At 40.3% G+C, this 22708-nt stretch overlaps 3 protein-coding genes across 27 annotated transcripts in view; 2 read left to right on the top strand and 1 right to left on the bottom strand.

Moving 5' to 3' along the window:
• Window positions 1–2176, top strand: part of srfb (serum response factor b) — a 30609-nt gene extending 28433 nt beyond the window's left edge. For all 5 annotated transcript variants that reach the window (XM_077582769.1, XM_077582770.1, XM_077582767.1 and 2 more), the window contains one exon: window positions 10–2176. In XM_077582769.1, the coding sequence (XP_077438895.1) occupies window positions 10–105 (96 nt within the window). In that variant the 3' untranslated portion in view covers window positions 106–2176. The remainder of the gene's footprint in view (window positions 1–9) is intronic.
• fhip2a (FHF complex subunit HOOK interacting protein 2) lies at window positions 2112–13702 on the bottom strand. 2 transcript variants are annotated; one of them, XM_077582764.1, is made up of 18 exons: window positions 13527–13702; window positions 12608–12762; window positions 11753–11831; window positions 10645–10814; window positions 10371–10475; window positions 10162–10284; window positions 9207–9407; window positions 8933–9129; window positions 8729–8843; window positions 8586–8662; window positions 8311–8503; window positions 7830–7993; window positions 6160–6303; window positions 6000–6090; window positions 5779–5922; window positions 5412–5552; window positions 3761–3864; window positions 2112–3683 (listed from the first exon to the last, which is right to left on the bottom strand). In XM_077582764.1, exons 1-18 carry the CDS (start codon window positions 13531–13533, stop codon window positions 3572–3574), a joined length of 2322 nt encoding a protein of 773 aa, XP_077438890.1. In that variant the 5' UTR covers window positions 13534–13702; the 3' UTR covers window positions 2112–3571. The 2 variants fall into 2 exon arrangements, with proteins under 2 accessions (XP_077438890.1, XP_077438891.1); XM_077582765.1 differs by lacking the exon at window positions 13527–13702 and adding an exon at window positions 12900–12982.
• The window catches only part of ablim1a (actin binding LIM protein 1a), a 48835-nt gene continuing 39458 nt past the window's right edge, over window positions 13332–22708 (top strand). For 6 of the 20 annotated variants that reach the window (XR_013296301.1, XR_013296298.1, XR_013296305.1 and 3 more), the window contains exon 1: window positions 19362–19940. Coding sequence is in view for 3 of the 20 variants with exons in the window: in XM_077582762.1 (XP_077438888.1) it covers window positions 19706–19940 (235 nt within the window). In the remaining 17 variants the exon portion in view is untranslated. Of the gene's footprint in view, window positions 13545–17304; window positions 17547–19360; window positions 19941–22708 lie in introns of those variants that run through there. The other 14 variants (XR_013296296.1, XR_013296304.1, XR_013296294.1 and 11 more) reach the window with 7 other exon arrangements.

The raw sequence follows: 22708 nt of genomic DNA, 5'->3' as shown, positions 1-22708 counted from the left end.
GCGTTCCAGATGGTGATTGGACCCCAATCGAGCGGCAGCAGCGCTAACCTGACGGAGCTGCAGGTGGTCAACTTGGACGCGGCGCAAAACTCCAAAAGTGACTGACGGAGCCGAGCCGCGGCGTCGTTCTCGTTATTTATTGATGCCTTCCTACATCACACTTCTCAATGTGACCTTACACACAAACACACAATCAAGGGCCTGTGTGTGAGTTGACCCTTTTCCGGTATGTTTTGGTATATATAAATATATATATATATATATATTCGCAAATGCATAGGAAGTATATCACTACACGTGTCATCAGAAATCTATTTTCTATGTCGTTAGAAGGTATTTTTGTGTGCGTGTGCCTTTTATTTTTATTTTGTTGGTTTTGTTTTGGAAGATACAATTACATGAACACTCAGTTGGGTGTCACAAAGTGTCACACCAGCCAAAGACGTATGTCTGAATGTACACACACACACGCACGTTTGTGTGTGTAAATGGAGAATTATGAATTTTGCTAACGTGTATATACTATGTTTGTTTGTTTTTTAAAGACGACTCTTATTTTTAGCCTGGTTTAGTTTTGTGTAACGGCATGTAGTTGTTTTTATTATGTTGTTTTTATGTTGTGGTTTTGTATGTACATGACTGTGGCAGAAGTGAAATTGTACATGTATACTGTATGGGAAATATTTGAATATGCTCTTCATGCTGTTCTACTCGTTGGACGACTGCTTCACAAAGGATCAAGCAGCTTTAAAATCAATGTGGGGGGGGGGGCATCATTGTGATGTGGAATGCAGACTGTTAGTGGACATTCTTAGGAATTACACTTAATTGGACAAATGTGGACAATGCATTTAGTAAACACTTGCACAAAATTCAGTGGAGCCTTCAAAGTTGGACACAGACGTTCAAACTGCTGTGAATGATTGTGTTAATGCAATTCAAACGGTTGCCATTATAAAATCTTTTAAGTGTATTGGCGATGTCTTAAGTGACATTTTAACTTCTCTAATTACCTCTTTGACTGCCAAAAACGTTAAATAACGTTTAGTAAATTCCTATGGAGGAGTGCCAAAGACGTTAAAAGACGTTTGTTTCAAAACAGAGGTGAAACTAACCATTTTCTATTGTTGATTACTGAAGAACGGAATAAGGTAGAAACAAACTTTTTTTTCTGATGAAAGATGAGAGTCCAATCTTTCATTTGGTAGTATGTGTGTTTCCATAGTCCAAACACATAATTTTCTATGGACCTTGAAAGATCAGTCAAAATGCTTAAAATCGGCTGGCAGTGGGGACAACCCGTTTCTGAAAACGTCTGGCAGCCAAAGAGTTACCATACAAATACAAGAACTCACTTTTTGAAGATGCAGGGTAACAAATGTTTGTTGGCGTTTCTGTGCTATTTACGTTGGGATTTGCTTTAAACAAAAAAAATGTTTACGAAATATTTGTTTAATCACATTGCTCATATTGCTGAGCAGTCCAATTTTTTACATATCAGTTACCGTTCACACTTTTCCACCAATAAAATATAATACAGTATTCTGAAGCTGCTGAGCTAACGTCCGCATATTTTCACAAACTTCCAGGTCCCCCCACCATACACACACACCCCAGAAATTTATAGTTGAGCCCGAATTGTGAAAAGTTTTAACTTTGGAGGTTCCACTGTTCGCTAGGGATATATCGTACTTTCATCTTGATCGTGTCGCTGATTATTTTGTCGGTGTGACGTCACAACGCGCTGCTGCCAAGAGTGCTGCCTTATTTGCTGGCCGTTCCAAGACACGACAGCAACCCAACTTCTATATTGCAATTAAATATTTGTTTCATTTTCAGTGAAACTGCAGTGGTCCGTTTCAGTACCATCATTTTAACACCAGTGGGCTTTTGAGCATTTTAAAATGAGTTATTTCATATATCAGCCAGATTTTTTTTTCTCTCCCCAGCACCATGTAGTGCCTCATTTCCTGGGCTGGTTTGTGTACCATTACAAGTGAATACGTTTTTTTTTTTTTGCAAGCACCTCAAATTTTGCTGACACATTTTCACCTGCATGTTAATGGTCTACTACCCAAAAAATGACGGAAGAAAAAAAATGACTCACCATATTAATACAGGAGTACATTGTTTTATTGTACATATATTTTGTAATAAAAACAAACTCAAACATTAATGAACCCAGCTGGGATACATCTTTTATTGAGATGGCAGAAGTTGAACAAGAGCACATTGTCCTGAAAGCACTGAAAAGTGAAGACTGCTGAAAAGGGAGTAATAAATAAAGCCGGCGAGAACACATAAGGCTTGCTTTTTCAAATCCTCAATGAAGCACCAGGAGGGGAGATCATGCACCAATGTCCCACATCTGCATTGCACACATAAAATTTAAAAAATTAAAAAATAGCGGAAGAAGCGTCAAAGCATGGATGCGATTCGGAACAAGTGATTGGTCAGCGTCAAAGAAAAGCAAACATCAGTCACTGGTGACAAGAGAACAAAGTAGAAGTAAGGCATCACGTCAATCAGCCTTCTACTCTCTTCCAACAAAGAAAATAATGCCACGGCATGCATTGACACCAGGTAGTATCCTTCTATATTGCTATTGTACACATACAATATACAACTGAACACTCAAAGGTGGTAAGATGGCTGATTATAACAAACGCATGAATGATCATTTAAGAAGAAAAAAAACAAGTGAGTTCTGTAAAACAGGAACATTACTCCTGTGATACTGTATTTTTTTGTTTGGTTTATGAAGGGAAAAAAATAAAACATCTTTTGTGGTGTCTATTTACATAACGAGCAAGTGTGAAGAAATACAAATGTGCAAATGTGATCGTGTGAGCGAGCACTCCCTTTCAACAAAAATCTCTCGCATTCCCCCGTAAGCACTGAAACACTAACCGAAAAAATTAATCAAACACCTGGAGGACAATTTTGAGGTCTCCGTTAGATGTGGCAAGTTGTTGATTTAAAGCAACCAACGCCTGACCAAAGAATATGTAACACGTTTGGGTCGTCCAAGACACAACACTGCTTTTAAATACACGTTTGTATAAGAAGGCATAGCAACGTGAGAGGAGGAAAAAAATTACATACAGAACAAAATGGTGAGAGGCCTTTGTACAAATGTCCTCAAAAGCGAGCGGAAATGTAACAAGTGCATGTGCAAAAAAAAAAAAAAAAAAAAGTTCTTTGGGATGACGCCGGTGAAGCTTCGTTTTGGATGAGGGGGAAACAGTCTGCTCGTCCAGCGCATTAAAAGCATCCCGATACCACTACGGGTAAAAAAAAAAAAAAAAAGGCGACCAGAAAGCAAATCAATAAATAAAAGGACTTGGCATTTTAAAAGATGTGTAGTATTGTTCATACTACAAAAGAAAGGCCATGACATCCATGACTGCAAATAAATACACGCATTGGTCAATGATGATGATGATGATGATGATGATGATGATGATGGGCTGGGCAGTGAAAGAACATGCAGAGGTCGAGCATCTTTAGTCTGCGTCTTGTTCCTCTGCTGCCTGGGCAGTGTTGGAGCTCGGAGCCGCGCGACGGGCGTCTACGGCGACGACGAGGCAGTGGCGTGGAACTTGACGAAAGCGATGGCCGCCAGCTCTTTGCAGAACTCCTCCAGCACGATCACCCCCTCCAGCAGAGACATGTGGTCGATACTGGAAGGAGAGGAGGGGTCAAAAGGTGGCGGCGGCGGCGGGCGTTCGGGGCGCTCGAGCGGAGCCGCCATACGTACGTGATGCCTTCGGGCTCCAGACCCAACAGTCGTTTCCTCACCAGCAGCAGTTTGGGGGTGAAGTCGGGGATGCGCTGAATCCTCAACATGAGGTCACCCACCACCTGATAATGACATTAGTACACGCATATTATTATATTAGAGACTCACACACTCAAAAAAAAAAAGCCATTTATAGTCATTTTGTATATTTTTTTGATTGTTCCATTCGTGCTGTTTTATGGAAGGATATTTTGATTATATTGGATGGTAAAAACATTATGAAGAAGAACAAAAAATTGTCAACTTTGGTTAATTTGTATGTTTTATTGGAAAAATGCTATATTCATAAATGTAAATTTATTTTATTCAAATTATTTTTTATTGAAATTGACAATTGTTTTAAGTCTCTTAAATTTGTAACGCACAAGAGATGTAATTTGATAATTAATATCCATGCAGAATTATATATATATAAAAAAATAAAATAACTCTTGGAACAACTTGAATGAATGTTATTGTTTTGTTTTGTTGTTGTTTTTTTTTATTTTATTTTATTATGTGATTTATGTAAAAAGGATTTACTGGCATTTGCATTATTCTTCTATGTTCAATAAATGTTAACAAAATTTGCCATTTTCAGGTAGCAGCAAATCGACTTTAATGCTTTTTAAGTCGCAAATTAATTGTGCGTTATGTCTGTTTTTCATACTTGTTAATTATCATAAAAGTGGGCAAATATTGTGACCAAAACTAAGCAGTGAGCTTATTGCCCCAAAAAATTTGGTCCAATACTGTAATAACCAAAAAGATTTTATATTAATAGATATTTGAAAATGCACTAAACAGTTTAAAGGAGGGTGAAACAATCATAAATTTGGGTTGAGGTAATTTTCTGCCACTAGGTGGCAATAGTGTTTCATGTTGGATGTTGGTGACTGGAACAGTACATTTTTCTTTTTAAATTCAGAGCAATTAGTATTTGGAACATAAAGAAACTTGTGGACTTGAGGCCATTTTGTTAATTGGTAACTCGTCACCAGTCCGACAAACATATATATTTTTAATCACTTTTTATTGATAAATTCATTGTGTTATAGTGACTCCTTTGTACGTCTTATGTAAAATAAAGCATGAAGAATCATATTTTATGTTTTTTTAAGCCATTTAAGGCCTTAATTTTATCAAAATCCATTAACTCATTTGCTCCCAAACACATATAAATACATTCTATTTTAAATGTTTTAAGTGTCCCAACGACGTTTTTTTATGTTTTGCCTCTGAACTGCAGAGAACGCTTGAAGCAATGGTAGTTATTACAAAAACGGCCAGCAGGTGGCAGCAGGGTATAGGCGATCAATCAGGGCCACGTTGCAAACAAGCAAATTTCCCCACAGTTCAAAACAGATTTGTGAATAATGATTAAACTTGGCTATATTCTAATGCTTTCTTTTTTCCTGATGAAAGAAAAGACTCAAATTTTTCTTTTAGTAGGTTCCATGTTTTTATAGCAATAGAACACAATATTCTGTGGGCCTTGCAAAATCAGTCAAAATCCAGCCGGGAGCAAAGGGGGTTGCTTCGGTGAAAATGGCTGGGAGTGAATGAGTTAAATGACTTTTAATGCTTTTTGAAGACTCGCGGAAACCTTTGACGAATGAATTCAACTCACCCTGACGACAACGGAGAACAAAGACCTGCAACCGGGAGCCAAGTTAATGTAAGGGTCCAGCAGGTACTCGTGCAGGTGGGGGTGCGGCAACAACGCCAGTTTGGACAGAACCGCCGTCACTTGCAGGTTGACGTCATACGGCTGCAAGACAAGCCGGACAAGTTTGTTTCATCACATTGCGTGTGTGCTGGGAATTTTATCGAGTGTCTCAACGATAAATTGTCACTGGAAACTTCATTGGGTCGCTACAACTAAAGAATCTAATGAGACCCAGCACAAGAACTATTTTTTTTTTCTGCCTGACAAGGCCAATAACTCTAATGATGATGAAATAAAAATGATGCTTGAAGGACATATCCAAACTGACCTGATCTAGAATGCGTCCCATCCTGTCAAAGAGGACCTTCAGGAAGTGTCCCTCAAAGAAGGGGAGCTCCAAGTTGCATTTCTCAAAGGGTTTGGGACTCCCTCTCCAGTCCCAGCGATGACAGACTCCACAATAATCTCGAAACTAACGACATCCATCGGCAGTGGGTTAGAACGTGCTTTCCTGGTGACGATGACGAAAGAGGAGTCCTACAAGCTCACCTGTCTGTGCGCATCTCGGAGATATGTGTCGTAACCGCTTCCTTCCACGTAGTACGACGATTTGGCCTCATCGGGCACCAAACACAAGAAACTGCAAGCAGTGACATTCAACAAATTCAAACACAAAAAGGATCAACGGCGTGACGAGAAGATGGCGGACCTGTTGACGATCTTGTGGACTTCGGTCTTGCCGTCAGACTTGGAGTGGTCCGGACTCTGCGACGGTGACGGGCTGAGCCAATCGGAAGACAGCCTGCTGTCTGGCGAGAGGTCGTCGCCAAACAGCGGATCCTCCTCCAGGTCTCTGCAGACAAAATAGGTTTACTCAAACATGTACAATTATTGGCTCATTTACATTTAATAACCCAACGTTCTGGATTGTTTTGTACAAATTTGAGAAAGTTGGGTCCCATTTAGAGTACATACATGCATTCTAGGAACAGTGGGTCAAAAATAGAAACCAAGACAATACTCACCACCACTCCGAGGCTGTTTCAGGTTGTTTTGTACAAACGAATAAATTTTTTTAAAAAAAAGTAGTTTTGTTGTTTATTCATTTGACGCCCTTTTTGTGTTGGGAAAAAAATGTTGGGTCCATCCTCTTTTGACCCTATTTAGGTTATTTTTTTGACACAACTGTTCATGTATGAATTACTCTAATAATAGTTGTAAAAAAATAACCTAAATTGGGTTTAAAAAAAAAATAAAGGAAAAAAAAGACCAAAACAACTTATTGAAACTTTTTGGGTTAAAAAATGTTGGGACATTAGTTTTTTGACCCAATTTGGGTTATTTTTTGACAACTATTCCTAGAGTGATTCATACACACACTTTAAGAACAATTGTGTAAAAAAAAAAAAAAAAAGGGTCATAAAAGGACCGACACAACTGCAAATTTTGGGTTAAAAAAATGTCGGGTTTTTGACCCAATTTGTGTGTGTGTGTTTTTTGTAATGCAACTGTTCTGTAAGTGCATGGATGTATGATTCACTCTAGGAATAGTTATCAAAAAAAACAAATGGGGTCAAAAAGGGGACCAAAACAATTTATTGCCCAAAAAAGTTGGGTTAAATACTGTAATAACCAAAAAGACCCCTATCACCACAAAGTAGGCTATTTCACATTGTTTTGTACAAACCAATCCGAAAAATGGGCTGTTTTGTGGTTTAATCATTGGATCGAACTTTGGGGGTTTAAATAAGTGACACAAAAAGTTGGGTTGATACCTTTTTCACCCAGTTTGGGTTATTTTTGACCCAGCTGTTTTTCTAGTGACGCATTACACATGTACCCTAACGGTTATGACAAAATTAACCAAAATGGGTCAAAAGGGGAGCAAGTACAACTTTTTGCCAACTTAGGGGGTCTATTTTTTTTTACACAATTGTTTCTACACTGCATGCATTTTGTATAAAAATGTACTTTTTTTTTCAGAGTGACGGATGACTGGCAATTAAAAGGAATTTTATGTTCGTATTTTTTTCTCTCCCTTTTGGACTGTTTGAAAACAAAAATGTGTTTGAAGATTGTGATTGATGTTTGGCAGGAGTAGGACTACCAGCTGTGTGCAGTGCCACAACTGCTGTGCATATTAGACAGTGGGAAATGTGCGTGGAAATTGGTGATAAACTCTAATAGTTTTGAATATGGTTGTGGAATTATGATGAATACATCTTTAATTTTTCAACTTGAATTTGATGTAACTTCAACTTTTGAAGCCTAGTGAGGATTGTGTATACTGATGTGGCTGCTGGTGCACTTTATTGACTGCTCCATGTGTAAATGCACACAACTAGAAGATTCTCCATGGCGGGCGGGCGCGGTCCTTACACAGCGTCATGCGGCTGGCCGTTTTCAACGGGCTCTCGTTCCTCGGGAGGTTTGTTCTCCAGGTAGTTCCTCTCCTGGAGGTTCCGCAGCACCAAACTGTGCAGGATGTGCTGGTTGGGCTTCTGGATGAGCTGCTCGAAAAGCCTCAGCGTCATGATGCTGATCTGCAGACGGGCGTGAGGAGAAGGAAAGCGGCTCAGTTGTCAGCGGAACACAACGGCAACATGCCAAACGTTTTGCTTAGTGACAAGAAAAGAAAGCCGACAGAAGCCGTCACAAACGTCTGATATAATTAATGCGTTTGTGTGGGGACAATGCGCAGAGTGGCTTTGTCAGATATTATTTGTGTGCTTTTGGTTGATAACATGAGTCACAGCAACGCTTTGTTTTTTATTGTGGTGGTGATTTTGGAACAAGTCGAAGAAGAAGAATGGATGCCTGACAACAAGAAAAACAAAGTAGTTGACAGAATGCTGATGACCTCATCCGAAAGATGGTCACAGTGCTCGATGAGTCGGTGCCTGACGGGATTGTGGGCGACGGCGCTCGGCGTCTCGGCCTCGCTCTCCTCCCCCAACAGGAAGTTCACCGTCTCCTGAAGCAGCGCCTCGGACGTCACCTGCTTGATGATCCTGTTCAGCAGGGCCGTGGAGGTGAGGATGCCCACCTCGGACCTACCGGCGAGCGCGCGGGTTTTTAAGTAGCAAATCCAGACGGCGGAATCCAAAAGACAGCGGGGACGACGACAAGACTTACGTCTGCATGAGCTGCGGTTCCATCACGCAAACCAAAAATCTTTCTCGCACCGCCTTGGCCATCACGGAGGCCGCCAACTGAAAGTATAAAACCAAGTGAGGTCAACTCACTCGTCTACCCAGCTAGCAAAATCTGCTAAGGACCTTCTGAGCCTCTTTAATGAGCTGGTCGCAGTAATCCAGCCAAGAGAGGAAGGAGATGAGAGGCCTCTTCCCTGCAAACACTGCAGCATCCTCCTTCACATTATACACATCAAGACTGAAAACAAAACAACAAAAAAAAATCATGTTGTTATATAATTTACTTACATTGTTTGTTTGTTTTTTTTTTTTTATCAAGATGTTTACCCCCAGTTGATGGCCTCCACTGTCTCGATGTCCAAAGGATCGATGGATGGCGGCAGGGCTTTATAGAGGCTGACCAGTCTGTCGGTCAGAAGCTCACAGAGCTCAGTGTTCTCAGTTAAGCACCTGGCGGCAGCGGGTTCGGGTAAGCTGACCAGCAGCATGAGGCCTTCACACGCCTTCACCACAATCCTGCCGTCCTGAATAGCCGACGCGTGGATGAAAATCACATAAACAACCTTTCAAGAGAAAAAGGGGGACGAGGTGGGTTACTCACGGGGCTCTTGGTAAGGTTGAGCAGCGACGAAACCAGATTATAATTGTTGTTGTTATTGTTGCTTGGACTTGACGTGGAGGCAGCAGCTTGGGCCGCGTCGCCGCCTTCTGCATGTTCTTGACCCGTGTCTGGAGACAAAGCGGCGTTCTTCGGACCGTCAGCCCCACCTGGAATCTTGCTCTCATTTCTCCTTGACTTGCTCTACAAATAACACAACAGTTATATAATCTCTGCCCTTTAGAAGTCCCTAATTGTAAATAAATAATTTTAATAATTTCTCATGGTACATCAGGGTTATAATAGTTTTGGACCTTTGATAATAGGGACATTTTAGTTTATTTAAATTCAGTTGTAGAATAAATTTTTAGAACACGTTTGTTACTTATTATGCTTTAGAAAAGGCATTGTTTTATTATAGTTTTTATTTGTGTATATATATGTGAATTATTTAAATATAAATGCATACAAGTGCAAGATAAAAAAAGTCACTAAGTATTGTGTAATAAAGTAAATTAAAATACAATTCTCTAACATCTGTTTGACCTTCTTTCTGTATGGATGCACAGCAATACCAAAATAAATACATTTAAAACGAACCCCCAAAAGCCCATGTATGATATTAATTGACAAAAACAAAAACAAATGACATTTTTGATATAATTATAGTGACATTTATAAACGCAAGGTGTAGTTTCGGCTAGTTCTCATTTTAATTCATTAACAAAAATGTTTTTTTTAATTTTAGTTTCAGTTATTTCAATATTTTTTTAAACTATAATAACCTTACGGCACACTAATGTTGTACAGCTTTAAGATATGTTCACATTTATGACTTCACTATTGAAGTAGTGTATTAGTGATCAACTTTAGCGCGTTAAAATGTTACATACAAATACAAGTTAAGAAGAACGGAACCTCGGCATAAATGAAGTAGCGCCCGAAGACAACAACCTACCTCAAGGAAAAAGTTGACAAGATATGGATCCTGCTTCAGTTTGGCACAAACTATACAAAGGAACTGAATCTCCTCATTTTCGGTTGGAGCAGCAAGTACGTCTCCACACAGGCGGATCAGTTTCTAGCGGAAAAATGTTGAAAATGTGTTACACAGCGTGTCCCGGGGGCAAACTGTGAGACAGAAAACGTAATGGCTGATCATCACACCTGAACTGGTCTGTGAACATTGATGTGTGGCAGGAGAGGTTGACGGATGTGCGCTAGCAGCTTCGTGTAGAAGGTCAGGACCTGCTGCTTCATTCCTGGAGGACACTAGTGGGAAAGCAGCCATTTTACAAACCACTTATCACGTTGTGCTATCATAACAACATTGATTATTGCAATGTTTTAGGAAATGATCAACAAGCTAACTGTCAACACGACAGCCTAGGAAATTTAGACATTGTTAAACTCCAGAATACAAAATGCATGAGTGTCTTACATCTGCCTTGCCCAAAGTGTAAAGTGTCTCCAGGATCTTGTGGTGCAGGAGATACTCCATGCAGGGTCCAGTCTCCCCGGATTCCCGTTCGAGTTCCTCCTGAGTGAGAATTTCCAGCATCTGCTCCAGGTGGGATGGGATGTTGGTGTCTGTGACTGGCGCTTTGTCATCTGAGAGTACAAACAAACATGCAATGATAAGAAATATTGGTTGAGTCACGTTTGCTATGGCCTCAGTCAACAACTAATACATACAGCATGGGAGAGAAACCACGCACATACATTAAAGTATCATGTTTGTGGCAGGTCTGTAAATTGTTATCCTCTCATTCCAAAGCTAAGGGATAGCAGACTTCATGGTAACTTTTTCCAATGGAGTGTATTATTGCAATTAGCAAAAAATAACATACTAATTTAGAACATAACACAAACAAACACATTTCAAATCATATGAGCCCAGAAAAAAAAGCTCCACATTAACAATTACCTCAACAAAAATGTACGGAAACAAGATAATGTTCATAAGGCAAAAAAAAAAAGGTGAGGGTCATTCTTAGTATTAATTTGCTGTGACTGCTTCAAAGTTGGACAGTGTTAGGCAATATTTACTTTTCCTCAAGTAAGATTTTTTTCTTCGCTGTTCCTTCATAAACCTGTAATTATTTGTTGGTAACAGTCAAGTTTCATGCAATGATGCAATAATGTTTGACTTAAGTCTACAACCCCACTCATCACTGTGAAAAATCTCTCATCAATTTATCCATGTTGCAGATGTCAGCATGACACCTACATGCTGAAAAAGCAATAATCATGCCAAACATGGAACACGTTGAATCAAAGAGAAGAGTCAGAAGATCCAAAACATAGCCTGCTTTCCGAACCATTTGGAAAATATTTTGAAGGATTGTAACCACAGCAACGTGCTCAAACAACAGCATGGGTTTAAACTCCAAGAATGCCAAGAATTTCACATTCATTACTAATGGTGAAGTGCTGTTTTTTAAGCATCAAACCATGGCTGCATTTCCCAATATATATATTATTATATATAACGAATCAGAAACCAGTTATTGAGCCAATAATGGAATAATATGAGGTACTGATCTTACCTGATGTTTCAATGTAATAATGTGTAATGGCTTTCCAGTGATAGACAAAGTCCTCCTGAAGTGGTAGCGATGGAGCTAGCTGAAAAAGGAAAACAGTGAGAATAAATTAGACATGTTGACAGCTGACAAGAGCGAAGAGTGTATATGTTTTACACGTCAAGTAACCCCCCCCACACACACACACACACACACACACACACACACACACACACTCACTCACTTTCAGCCACACACTTTTTTCTTTTCTTTTTACATTGCATGAAGTGAGTATTGTAACTCTTTAGTTATAGCAGTATATTTTGGCCAGTAACAATTATTTATCATTACCTACGTTGTATGTTCTTATGGCCTAATCAGGTAACTGACTAAACTTTTGTTTGAAAACTGCTTTGTGGAAAGCAGCCCCCAAAAAAAACATGTAACACAAAACATATCAGATGGTCATGAAAGTTCTCACTGACTGTTTGCTTAACATCAGCGCAACTACATTTGCGCAATGGCAAGCTTGTGTTTCACTGTTGCAACACTTTAAAGATAAAACTCAGTAGCGCTAACTAGCAGCTACTAGCGTAGCTCCAAGAAGCTGCTAGCGGCTAACTAGCAACGTTTGCTAGGCTATATTAAACACAAACAGCTGGCTACCATTACGTCGATGAACAACAATTCTAACGATGTGTATTATCTACTACATTTTCCTATTAAACGGGCAGAAGTAAACGCGTGTTAGCGTATGCTAGTTAGTTAGCATTGCTGACGTTACGATACAGATGGTCTAGGTCGCCGAGCGTAATGTAAAATATGCATAAGACAATGGACACCTTAATTGATTTATGCGTGCGCTTGCATAAGACTCACCGCTTCCACTGCATGCTGGAGAATCGACGTAAATTTGGAGAACATTTTGTTCTTCGACTGCACTATTTTCTCCCGAGAAGACCTAGAGAATTCCTCTATCCTCTTCTTCCTGTTGTTGCCGCCTCGATCCAGATTGGAGCTTTCGTATAATGACCCTTGAAACGAGAGAATCGGCGTGAGTAATAAAGCGATAAAACGTCCCTGGCCGCAAAACTACGCAGGCCATAAGCGCAGTCGCTGTAAACAACAAAACGTCTGGCAAGTGTATTCGAACCCAGCTAGGCGAGCTCACTTTGGACACGGTGGCACTTCCCTCAGCAGACAGCACCGATTCTGTCCAGCAGGACCCGCTAGACTACAAGACACGCGGCCTGTTTGATACTGACGACAGGCGACGCATACAAATGCAACAGGGAAGCGTTATTTTCAACTTGGCTCCTAACACTACATTAACGTCATGTCATTCTTGCACAAGCATTGACATACACTATAGGAAAGAGCCATTTAGATTGGAACATACTTAACATTTATCATATCAAAATGCCTGCCAACTCTATATTAACAGTGCTCATAATGTCTGTAAATTTCCAAATAATGAGGCTCATTTAAATATTACGATGACCCTACAAAAAGTGATCTAACCATACAATACATAATTTAGTTTAGATATGGCGCAAAACTTAGAAAACAAAAAAAATTCTGCCTGCTTATCCTCGGACACGCCCTGCTGCCAGAGCGTGCCATCTCCATCGCTAAATAGCAGTCACCGTTTCCAATGCGTTCAAATAATGATGAGAATGCACGACGAAAACTTCAAATCCAGATAAAAATTCGCCGATCAAGCCATGCCAAGCCGGGTTTGACTGAGCTGAGTTCGTCTTCTGTTCATCGCTGCAGAGAAAAAAGACAGTCTACCTACCCGGCATGTCTGCTAAAGGTGAGTGTCTTATGCCGCAGAAGCCTTCATATCATTTGATGCGGAAGGTCTCTTCATTTTGGATAGGAGGGGGTTCAAGAACGGGTCTCGTTTGGGAAAGGAATCCAATTGTGGTCTATCAGGGGAGCACTTACAAAGACAGACTGTGTAAGTAGGTTACATCGTTGCAGCTGGAACAACCACACCACTGCAGCCCACAATTTATTAGGTGGTGTCTACACCTTGCAATCTGATGCCTAAAAATAGACCGGACATTTGAAATCATCGCTTGTTAAATTAACCTCATTTGCTGGATGTGGTATGATATAAAAATCCCAGCATACTGTACTTTCTCTTGCCTTTGAAAAAGATGTGATCAATTCACCCATGTACAGTAGTACACACATGCAGCAATGTCTTTGACTTTTCATCCATTTTTGAAGAAAGAATTCAAGGGGAAAGTTTCACCAAAGTGCCTTGCTAAGCGGTAGGTCTTGTGAATGCTGGCGGCTGTCTACTGAGTCTTAACTGGCTGATACTTTTAAAAATCACCGATGGTGTAGGTCACTCGACTGATTCCGTGGAGGCCGTGTGGGTTCAATTCCCACTCAGTGATGATATGAATGTGATTGGTTGTCTATGTGTGTGCATACGCCCTGTGATTGAGTGGCGACCAGTCCAGGCTGAAGGCCTAAGGTGTCCTTGCAGGATAACAGGATAAGCGGTATTGAAAATAAGCAAAAAATAATGATGTGACTTTGCAAAATAAATCACATTTTCTAAAGTTGTCACACAACACAAGCAGCCGCAAACAATTCTGCTGGAGGTTGCTGTATATTCTTGTTGCCGTTAGCTGGGACTGGGTTTCTGACAGGTTGCGCTGTTAGAGAGAGCCCACAGCTTATACATCTATAGGTCAGAATGAGCTGTGGCACACAAAGGATGCGAGATTACCATGACCTGAGATTACTGTGTGACAATTGGGTGGATTTACAATGGTTTGATCCTGTCTTTTTATGCTAACACTGAAAAAAGATATACTACACATATGGAAGGAACTGGGTAATGCATGAACGGACAAAAATAGTTGTAGTGATTGAATGTTTTTGTCACGTGAGATGTGGAATTTAGGACCCAAATGCAGGCAAGAGATGGGAAACAGAGCCTTTATGTACAAAAGTACAAAGTAATAACAGAACAGGGCTGGATTCAAATGGCCTCTGAGAAAACACTTAACAAAGAAACCTTGACTTGTAACCTTGAGTTGGATGCAGCACTCAAAAGTACAAAATAACGACAGTGAGCAGGGCTGGATGCAGAACATATGGAAGAAAATTTCCATGGAAGAAACCTCAATGTGCTGAGAGGAACCTGCATAATGACAAAAGTGTCATTCAGTAACTCTTGCCAGGGCCACGCACAATTCTATATGGCAGAATAAAGGCCTAAATAAGAGTGAGTGAAGGTAGGCATATAGCAACTGCGTATCGCACGTGCATAGCAACTGACTACATTATCATCATACTGAACACAGTAACTGCATACAACTTGGCAAACTAAGTGGCTATTGTGGCAAAAACATCATCATCACATAATCATCCTAATGGGCTTAGTAACCACATAAGCCTAAAATACCAACATCATAACACAGTAGTGAGTGAGGTTTCCATCCATCCAATTTTATTCAAATTTTTAAGAAATGTGAAAATAAAACTAAATTAAAACGCTACAAATTTGAAAAAGGGCCCAAAATTCAAGAATGTGTTTTACGCTTGGAGGGTGTGGTTTTTGAAGCGTATCGAAAAAAGGAAAATGCGAATTTGGGCTATGAAAACAGGTTTTGCGAATAAAAGCTGACACACAAATGTTTGTAGTCACAAATCAATGGCGGGCGATAAAGTAAGATATGTTTGGGGGGACGACGAAACTGAAATCTTTTTGGAATTAATTAAAGAAGTGACCATTAATGCAATGTTAGAAGGAAAACAGCAAAGAAACGCTATGTTTTATCAAAAATGACAAATGCAAACTCATACGACGTCATCTTCTTTTAAATTACCGGTGGATCACATCTCTATGGTGTATACCGCCACCTACAGCGCTCTCTCCCCTCTCAACATTCACAAAATAAGAACAGATGTCTGTTTTGCTCATTTTCAGTAAATTTCTTGAAAACATTTTGAACAATTGGTTGAAAACCTGACTCGTGACCCCATGACCCAACCCAAAACACAATCATAACAGTTCTGCCTAATAAATTTTTGCCTCCTTCTCAGAGAAGCCCAGTGAGCTCATCGTAGTGTGTAGTCCACATCCCTTCAAACTACAACTATTATGTTTATTCTTTAGAACTTCCGATAACATCTCTCATGATCTCATTTGATTGCACAGGTGTACCTAATGTTGAGTCTGGTGTGTAAACTATTACATTACTCGCTGTCAGGCATTTTATAAATAGTAATACCGTTTTGATTTCCCACTTGCATGGCCTTTCATGTGTCGTCCCTGCTGCCGGTGGAGATCGATGGAGCTCAGGGTCCGCTGCATGACATTCCTGATTAGCCTACTTAAGCCCCTGCAAGTCAGTTATTATTCATGAGCAGTAACCTCGCACGCACCATAGTGTGTTCCTGCACTTGTGTCAGTCAGTATGGCGATGAATCGATAACAGAAAACCAGTCCGATGATTTTAAAGGAGATATCGATTTATGCAAGCTTGCTAAAATGTCTCGCTCTTGGTATTATGTGAAAATCTATATGTGGGCTCTCTAACATCATATTTTATTATAAATACAATAGCACGAGATTGGCAAGAAGTTGGGTTCATCGGAGTGAGAGTATAAGAACCCCTGAGTGATTGGCCTCCGTTTTCTGATTATCAGGCATTCCATCGACTGGTTAGAGTGCAAGCCATTACTGTGCTGTCTTTGCCTCACTTTCTCGCCACCCTCTGGTATCGGTACAAGGCCAACAGCTTTTTCATTGAAAGTGATTTCCTTCCATTAGTGACCCAATACAAGCACAATACCCCCTTGTGGGCCTGCTGCTCTATCAAGGTCATCATATTTCTACTACACTAATGTCTTTCAGCAATTTATTTTATTTTTTTAACGAAAATGCATTCATTTAAAAAAAAAAAAAATCCATGAAAGTCATCATTGAGGGCTTAGAGGTCAAGGTTACTCGGAACATTTACAGTTATAGCAACGTGATCCTTCCAAACCTTATTGCTGTGATGTCATTTTAAATCCTTATTTATGTGTTTTATTATCAGCCAAATTGGTTTCTGCTCAGTACTTAGTTTGGCCGTTCGTCTGTGGACAGGTTTATTGTTCATGTTAGTCTATGGGATCAGTTCTGTCGCGGGATCTTCAACTCAGCAGAATTCTCAGATACAATATGTGAGCCCATGTTTTTCATTCCATTTCGATTTTTGCCTCTACTGGTCTATATAATGTTGACATGTCATATTTGGTTTCATGTAATGTCAACAATCATCTGGGTTGTGAACTGAAGATGTAAAACCGCTTTCTAGCCCATGCATAGTAGCACTTTGCCATGTGTTCAAGGGAATAGTAGGAAGACTCGAGCTTCCTGGTACCCCATCAAGTCCACATTGCTTGCCAAGGGTTAGTACTTTATCTATTGCACTTAATGTGACGATCAATGATGGATTAAAAAGGAGGCTTTATCCTGCAGTAACACAATCCGCTGCCTCCTCTATATAGGACCAGTGGAGAAGGCTGCACACATCCTTCGGCATCAGCACTTTTCTCACTTTCTGTACAGGGCGATCTGCACGAGGGGGGCTCATGAACGCGCGCGTGCAAGTGTCCTGGCAAAAGCATGAATAATTCATGAGCAGGCGAAGAAGTGAACGCTGTGCTGGAAGGGACGGCGCGTGTGCGCGATTGTCTGTCTGTGTGTAGAGATTGGGGAGAGGAACAGTGATGCAGGAGGAGCAGGACTACGATGGGCTGTGCAACTACGCCCAGAAAATCACCTCCTGCTTCGGACTGGATGGTAAGAAGAGCAGAAAAGGATGATGTCTTGTTGCGGACATGCATGCGTTCACGTGTGAGTGTGAGAAGATGTGTCGTAGCTAAGCTACGTTTGAGGAGTGGATGACAGTTGGAGGGCAGTGGCTCACTGCAGCACAGTAGCATGTTAGCTGGACTCTGATCTTCACGTGTTTTGTTGAAATAATCGTATGCTAATTAGACATGATTCTTTTTCTGTCAAATAAATTCCCCATTCCTGAATGGGTTAACAACGAGCAATACGATATATTAGTTTAATAATCAACAATTCTTTTGAATTTAGGACTTTGTGTGACTGTGTGGGTTTAACTAGCATTGTGGGGACCGACTTGTCCGGGACATTTTGGAGGGTCAACACTTGGTTTGAACTGGATTTTGGTTGGGGTTAAGGTAAGGGTTAGGGTTAGGCAATCAGTTGTGATGGTAAGGGGCTAGGAAATGCAATGACAATTTGATGTCCCCACTAATATAGTAAGATGTGTGTGTTCAATATTGTCTGTTAATGTGAAAAACAAAGTTCCAAGAGCACAGTTCGTTTTGTTTTATTTATGAACTTTGCTCATAATATTATCTATGATTCCATCTCCCTGCCAGGAGACACATCATTTATCACAATGATGAACTAACAAAGCACAATTTTGCCCTTTTTACATTCAGAGTAGTTGCACACAAATTAGTTCATTTTTATGCACAAGGTCAAATGTTGCGTTATGCAGTATTTCCCACAGAATAAATAAGAGTGCTACTGATATTACTTTGATTTTTTTTCCTGCCCGTGAGACTAAAATATCTATTCTGAAGGATCATGGTCAAGATTATCTGAGTTTGTGCACGTTTCTGACTTTGTCATGACTCATCTGTCACGGAAGTCTCGGATTATGTTGTGACATCAATTTGACCTTATTTTGCACAAATTCATCAGCACTTGTTTAACTAACTTAAGGGAAAGTCAAAAAAAATATCTTGATAATATGTTCTATGCAGCTCCACTAGTCTAAATACGGTATTCTGGTTAATATTGCGTTAGTGGAATATACATTAAACAGCAAAATCCAGCCGTTTTTATCAATATCAGAAGGCGGCCATTTTGCCATTTGCTATAGTGTTGTGTCGTTCACGTACGTTTTGTTAAAAAAGAACAAATCTTTTCAGTCAACGTGACTGAACGGATCACTTCCTGAACGATTCGATGAGCGAATCATTTGAACAGTTCTTTTTAATGAACTGATTCTAAAGATTCAGTTCACTTAAAAGTACTGTCATGCCCATCACTAATTTGCTGTCAACTGAAAATGACATCACAGTTGCTCAGGTCTCAGATAACAACCAATCACAGCTCAGCTTCAGAAAACAGGTGAACTGTGATTGGTTGTTGCCTGAGCCCTGAGCAACTGTGATGTCATCTTCAGTCGACAGCAAGTGGCAAAATGGCCGCCCCCTGAGATGGATAAAAACAGCTTGATTTTGCTTCATAACTCATATGTAATAATAATCAGAATGTCATGTTTAGACTAGTGAGGTCACATATAACATATTATTGACAAGAAATGTGTAGTTAAGGTTGACTTCCACTTTAAAGTGTCCAATAAGCCCAGTTGGGCTTTAGTTTCTGGCAGATGTTTGAGAAAGGACTGTGGGTCCCATTAGGTGGCAAGTCTCCCAGAGTACACTGAGCAAACCTGATGTGGAACTACAGTGCAGTACCTAACTCCACCCAGAAGATAATCATAGGCTCAACGTCAGCTATAAGCTGCTTAAGGCTCCAGTCTGGTTGGGCTGAAGACACTCATAAGCTTCTTTAACAGTGTCTCACTGGGCTCTGAGTCTTACCCGATGTTTGACTTTCCCTGCATGAGGTGTGAATCAGCACCCAACTTTTTGCTTTAGATGTCAACAAACTAGATCATAACGGGGATTTCCTAGAGAAGCCTACTGGATATCGCTGGATTTTACGATACACTGTTGTACACTTGGAGTCCATCCTTACTTTGGATTCGGACCTCTTTGAGCGCGACACTTCCCTCATGTCGAAAGGCGGCTGCATTTTGGAGGGGGACTGATCCTGACCCCTGGACGCTGGCTGAAGCCTACCTGGAGTGCTTCACCCGCCTTTGCGGCACAGTGGAGGGGGAGCAAATCGTCATGCCCACTCTGCCCAATCTCAACAGCCTCGGGAGGCTCTGCAGCTCCAGCCGCAGCCACAACGTAGACCGCGTGCGGGTGAAACGCAAGAGCTCCATCAAGCGCATGTCCATCATTGAGGACGGACATGTGGCCGAGGTCCTGTACCTCATTCCCAAACAGTACATGGAGCAACTGCCCTACCTCAATCCAAATGACTATTACCTGAGCGAGAGGCTGCATGATGTTGCTTCAGGTAGGATAGGCGAAGAAATAAAATGTCGGAAGTTAGGTTATGAGTGCTTTGTAACCACCACAGCAATGATCCCGAGTTAAAATCAATAACATACCAGACTGTTTCTGTTTCATGTGCAGTCACCTTCACCTTTTTGTTTATTCTAGCTTTCGGTCTGTCTGCTCAGCCTTATATCCATTTTGCATACCCACATACCCCCTACGCGATGCCCAAAAGTCTTGCTGCAAATGGTGAAAAGGCAGTAAGTTAATCACCTTTAGTTATATAATGTGTGTCGGTAGCGCAAGGCCAGACCTGCTTCGTTTGCCAAACAGCAGCACATGACCAAGCGACATGTTGGCTTACATCAGGATTACACGTGGGCATGAGTACAAATCGAGATTTGCAAACCTTTACGCTCACTCTTAACTGCATGGCACACAAAGTAGCAAAACCATTTGGTCAAACATAGATGCTTTGTTATTGTTTATTGTCAGGCTGTGTGTTGCAGCAATCTTAAATATTAAAACTCCCAAGGCAAGTATTTCTCATTACTAACAGATTGCAGGTTTCCCTCTTTATAATGAAAAGGGTGGAGTAGTGGAAATGTATCCGCTAACTATTTTTGCCGCACTGGCACATCTCCGTTGGCTGATGGAAAGAAAACGCCCTTGTTCAAAATAGAGTAGATGCGTGTTGTTGAGTGTCCAGCATGTGTCGCAGGTAGAGCTGCAGTGCATAATTGTGTTGTGACAAACAAATGCTAGCTTCAGCAACTGCAGATGTGGAAGTAATGCAAAAATTGTACCTCTCATTCATTGTGATTGCTGCCCTTTATTGGTTTGATCACTGATACATTCGTTGCTTTCTGCTTTGCTTATGCAAAATATTCAGGAGTTGACTTGCGAAAGTTTACCAACATTGTATTTTGAAGCGCACACCTGTTAAGCTTCATTGCGATAAGCAGTTGGTTGAGAAGGACCAAGATTTGGATAATTTCATTGAGCATTAAACAGTCTCGCAAGTATCTTCACAGAATATAACTTTTGCAAAAGTTAAGAAAGGCCCCTTGTAGAATATAACTTGAATAAAAGTCTCAAAAAAGTATCTGATATTGAATGTACTTAAGTATAAAAAGTAATTTTCTCACATGAATATACAATATGTATGCATATACAATATGTATGCATGCATGAATATGTATACAACTAATATGTCATTAAAACAGTAAAAAAAAGTTACACAATACAAGCAACATTATAAAAGCTTTACTATATATATCTAACTATCTGAGAATAATGTTGAATAGTTATCATTCAGTATTAGCAAATTGTGTGCCACAATACAGCACCTCTCTGGTAGCCAAGCAGATAACCACTACATACACAGTAGTGCATCAAAAAAAAAATGTAATGACAATACTGGATAAACAGAACAGTACAGCCCGAATACAATCATGTCCATAAATATTAGGAGATTGACACAATGCCGAGATCTTTTGGGGAAAAGGTACTTGAATGCATCCACAGCACTTTAGAATAAACGTTGTAACTGCTTACTCACATTTTTCTCAGTGCAGAAAGAGAAAAAAAGTAGGACGGGGGAGGGGACACATGCCAAGAGGTGATCGGACTGGCCCCTGGATTGACAGCAGTAAAACCCAGCAAAAGTTAACAAACAACCCAGAATCCATTCTACAGTTCTTATAGACCCAACCCCCCATTTTCAAATTTAGTACGGCAGGGCTGAGCTTTAGCGTTCGCCAGCTCGCCAATGGCGACTAAAAACCGCGTCGGGCGAACTCAGTTTACGTTACCATTTGCCCAGATGGCGACCTATTGCTATTGGAACAGTGCACACAGACTCGTAACAGCACGCGCTATAAAACTACGTTCATTTGGTGACTGAATCGAAAGAAGACAGCATCGTTAGCGCGCACTGCTCAAACACCATGATTTCACGACCAGTATCGCGAGACCTCTTCCATACTTCCACTTTTCCCATTTGAGTGACACTTGTGTTCACTGTGGCCGTTAGCATAGCATGTAACTTCGTCGCAATCCAATCACAGCAGATAAAAGCCTTCAAACACCGCAAATATTTTTAAATTGGGAGGGGGTCATGGTCTGTGCTTGTGGCGGACATTGGGTTCGATTATCTGTGCAGTACTCAGCAATCAGTCTTATATTTATATTTAATCACGATGCTAAAATCCATTCATCATCCGTGACTTTCTTCTTCGGCTGTCTCAGTGAAGTACGTCATTACGTGGATGGCACCCAGTGTGCCACCCGGTGGTCAAATTGCCACACCACAGGTTGTGTTGAACTCTAGATAAATGTGAGCGACTGTACTCCTAGATATACTTGAAGCACTCACTGTTGTATCAAATGTAATTTAATTCCTTGCACTTGCCTTGAAAAAGCTTATACAATCACATAGTTTGATTTGGACTTTTTATGGGCACTAGATATTTTTCTTTCAGTTTATTAATGTATTTAGTTAAACAAAAATATTTTTATTGTGTATTCCACAGGCTGTCCATATAGGCTGGACACAGAGTTGGAAATAAGATTGGCATACACATTTCTTAAATAAATGTGATGAAACAACACTTTTAATATACAGTATTTTTCACTTATCTTTTATTATTACCATAGGAATTATCTTTTTTTTTTTATTACTTATTATAATTATCTTATTGGTGAATAATTTGTCAAAAATAACACACACGTGTGACCGACTATAAATTGGCCAAATTATGATATCTGAGGTATTGGACCAAGCCA

The sequence above is a fragment of the Vanacampus margaritifer genome, chromosome 12 (assembly GCF_051991255.1).
Source record: "Vanacampus margaritifer isolate UIUO_Vmar chromosome 12, RoL_Vmar_1.0, whole genome shotgun sequence".
In the NCBI taxonomy this organism is placed as follows: Eukaryota; Metazoa; Chordata; class Actinopteri; order Syngnathiformes; family Syngnathidae; genus Vanacampus; species Vanacampus margaritifer.
Note: the sequence above shows the minus strand (reverse complement) of the source record. Positions and strands in the feature narration are given on the sequence as shown.

Excerpts from the sequence above, each read along its gene's own strand:
- fhip2a (XM_077582764.1), bottom strand. Across the intron at positions 8,504-8,585 it reads GAACCGCAGCTCATGCAGAC|GTCCGAGGTGGGCATCCTCA; the intron begins GTAAGTCTTGTC and ends GCTCGCCGGTAG. Across the intron at positions 6,091-6,159 it reads GTCCACAAGATCGTCAACAG|TTTCTTGTGTTTGGTGCCCG; the intron begins GTCCGCCATCTT and ends CACTGCTTGCAG.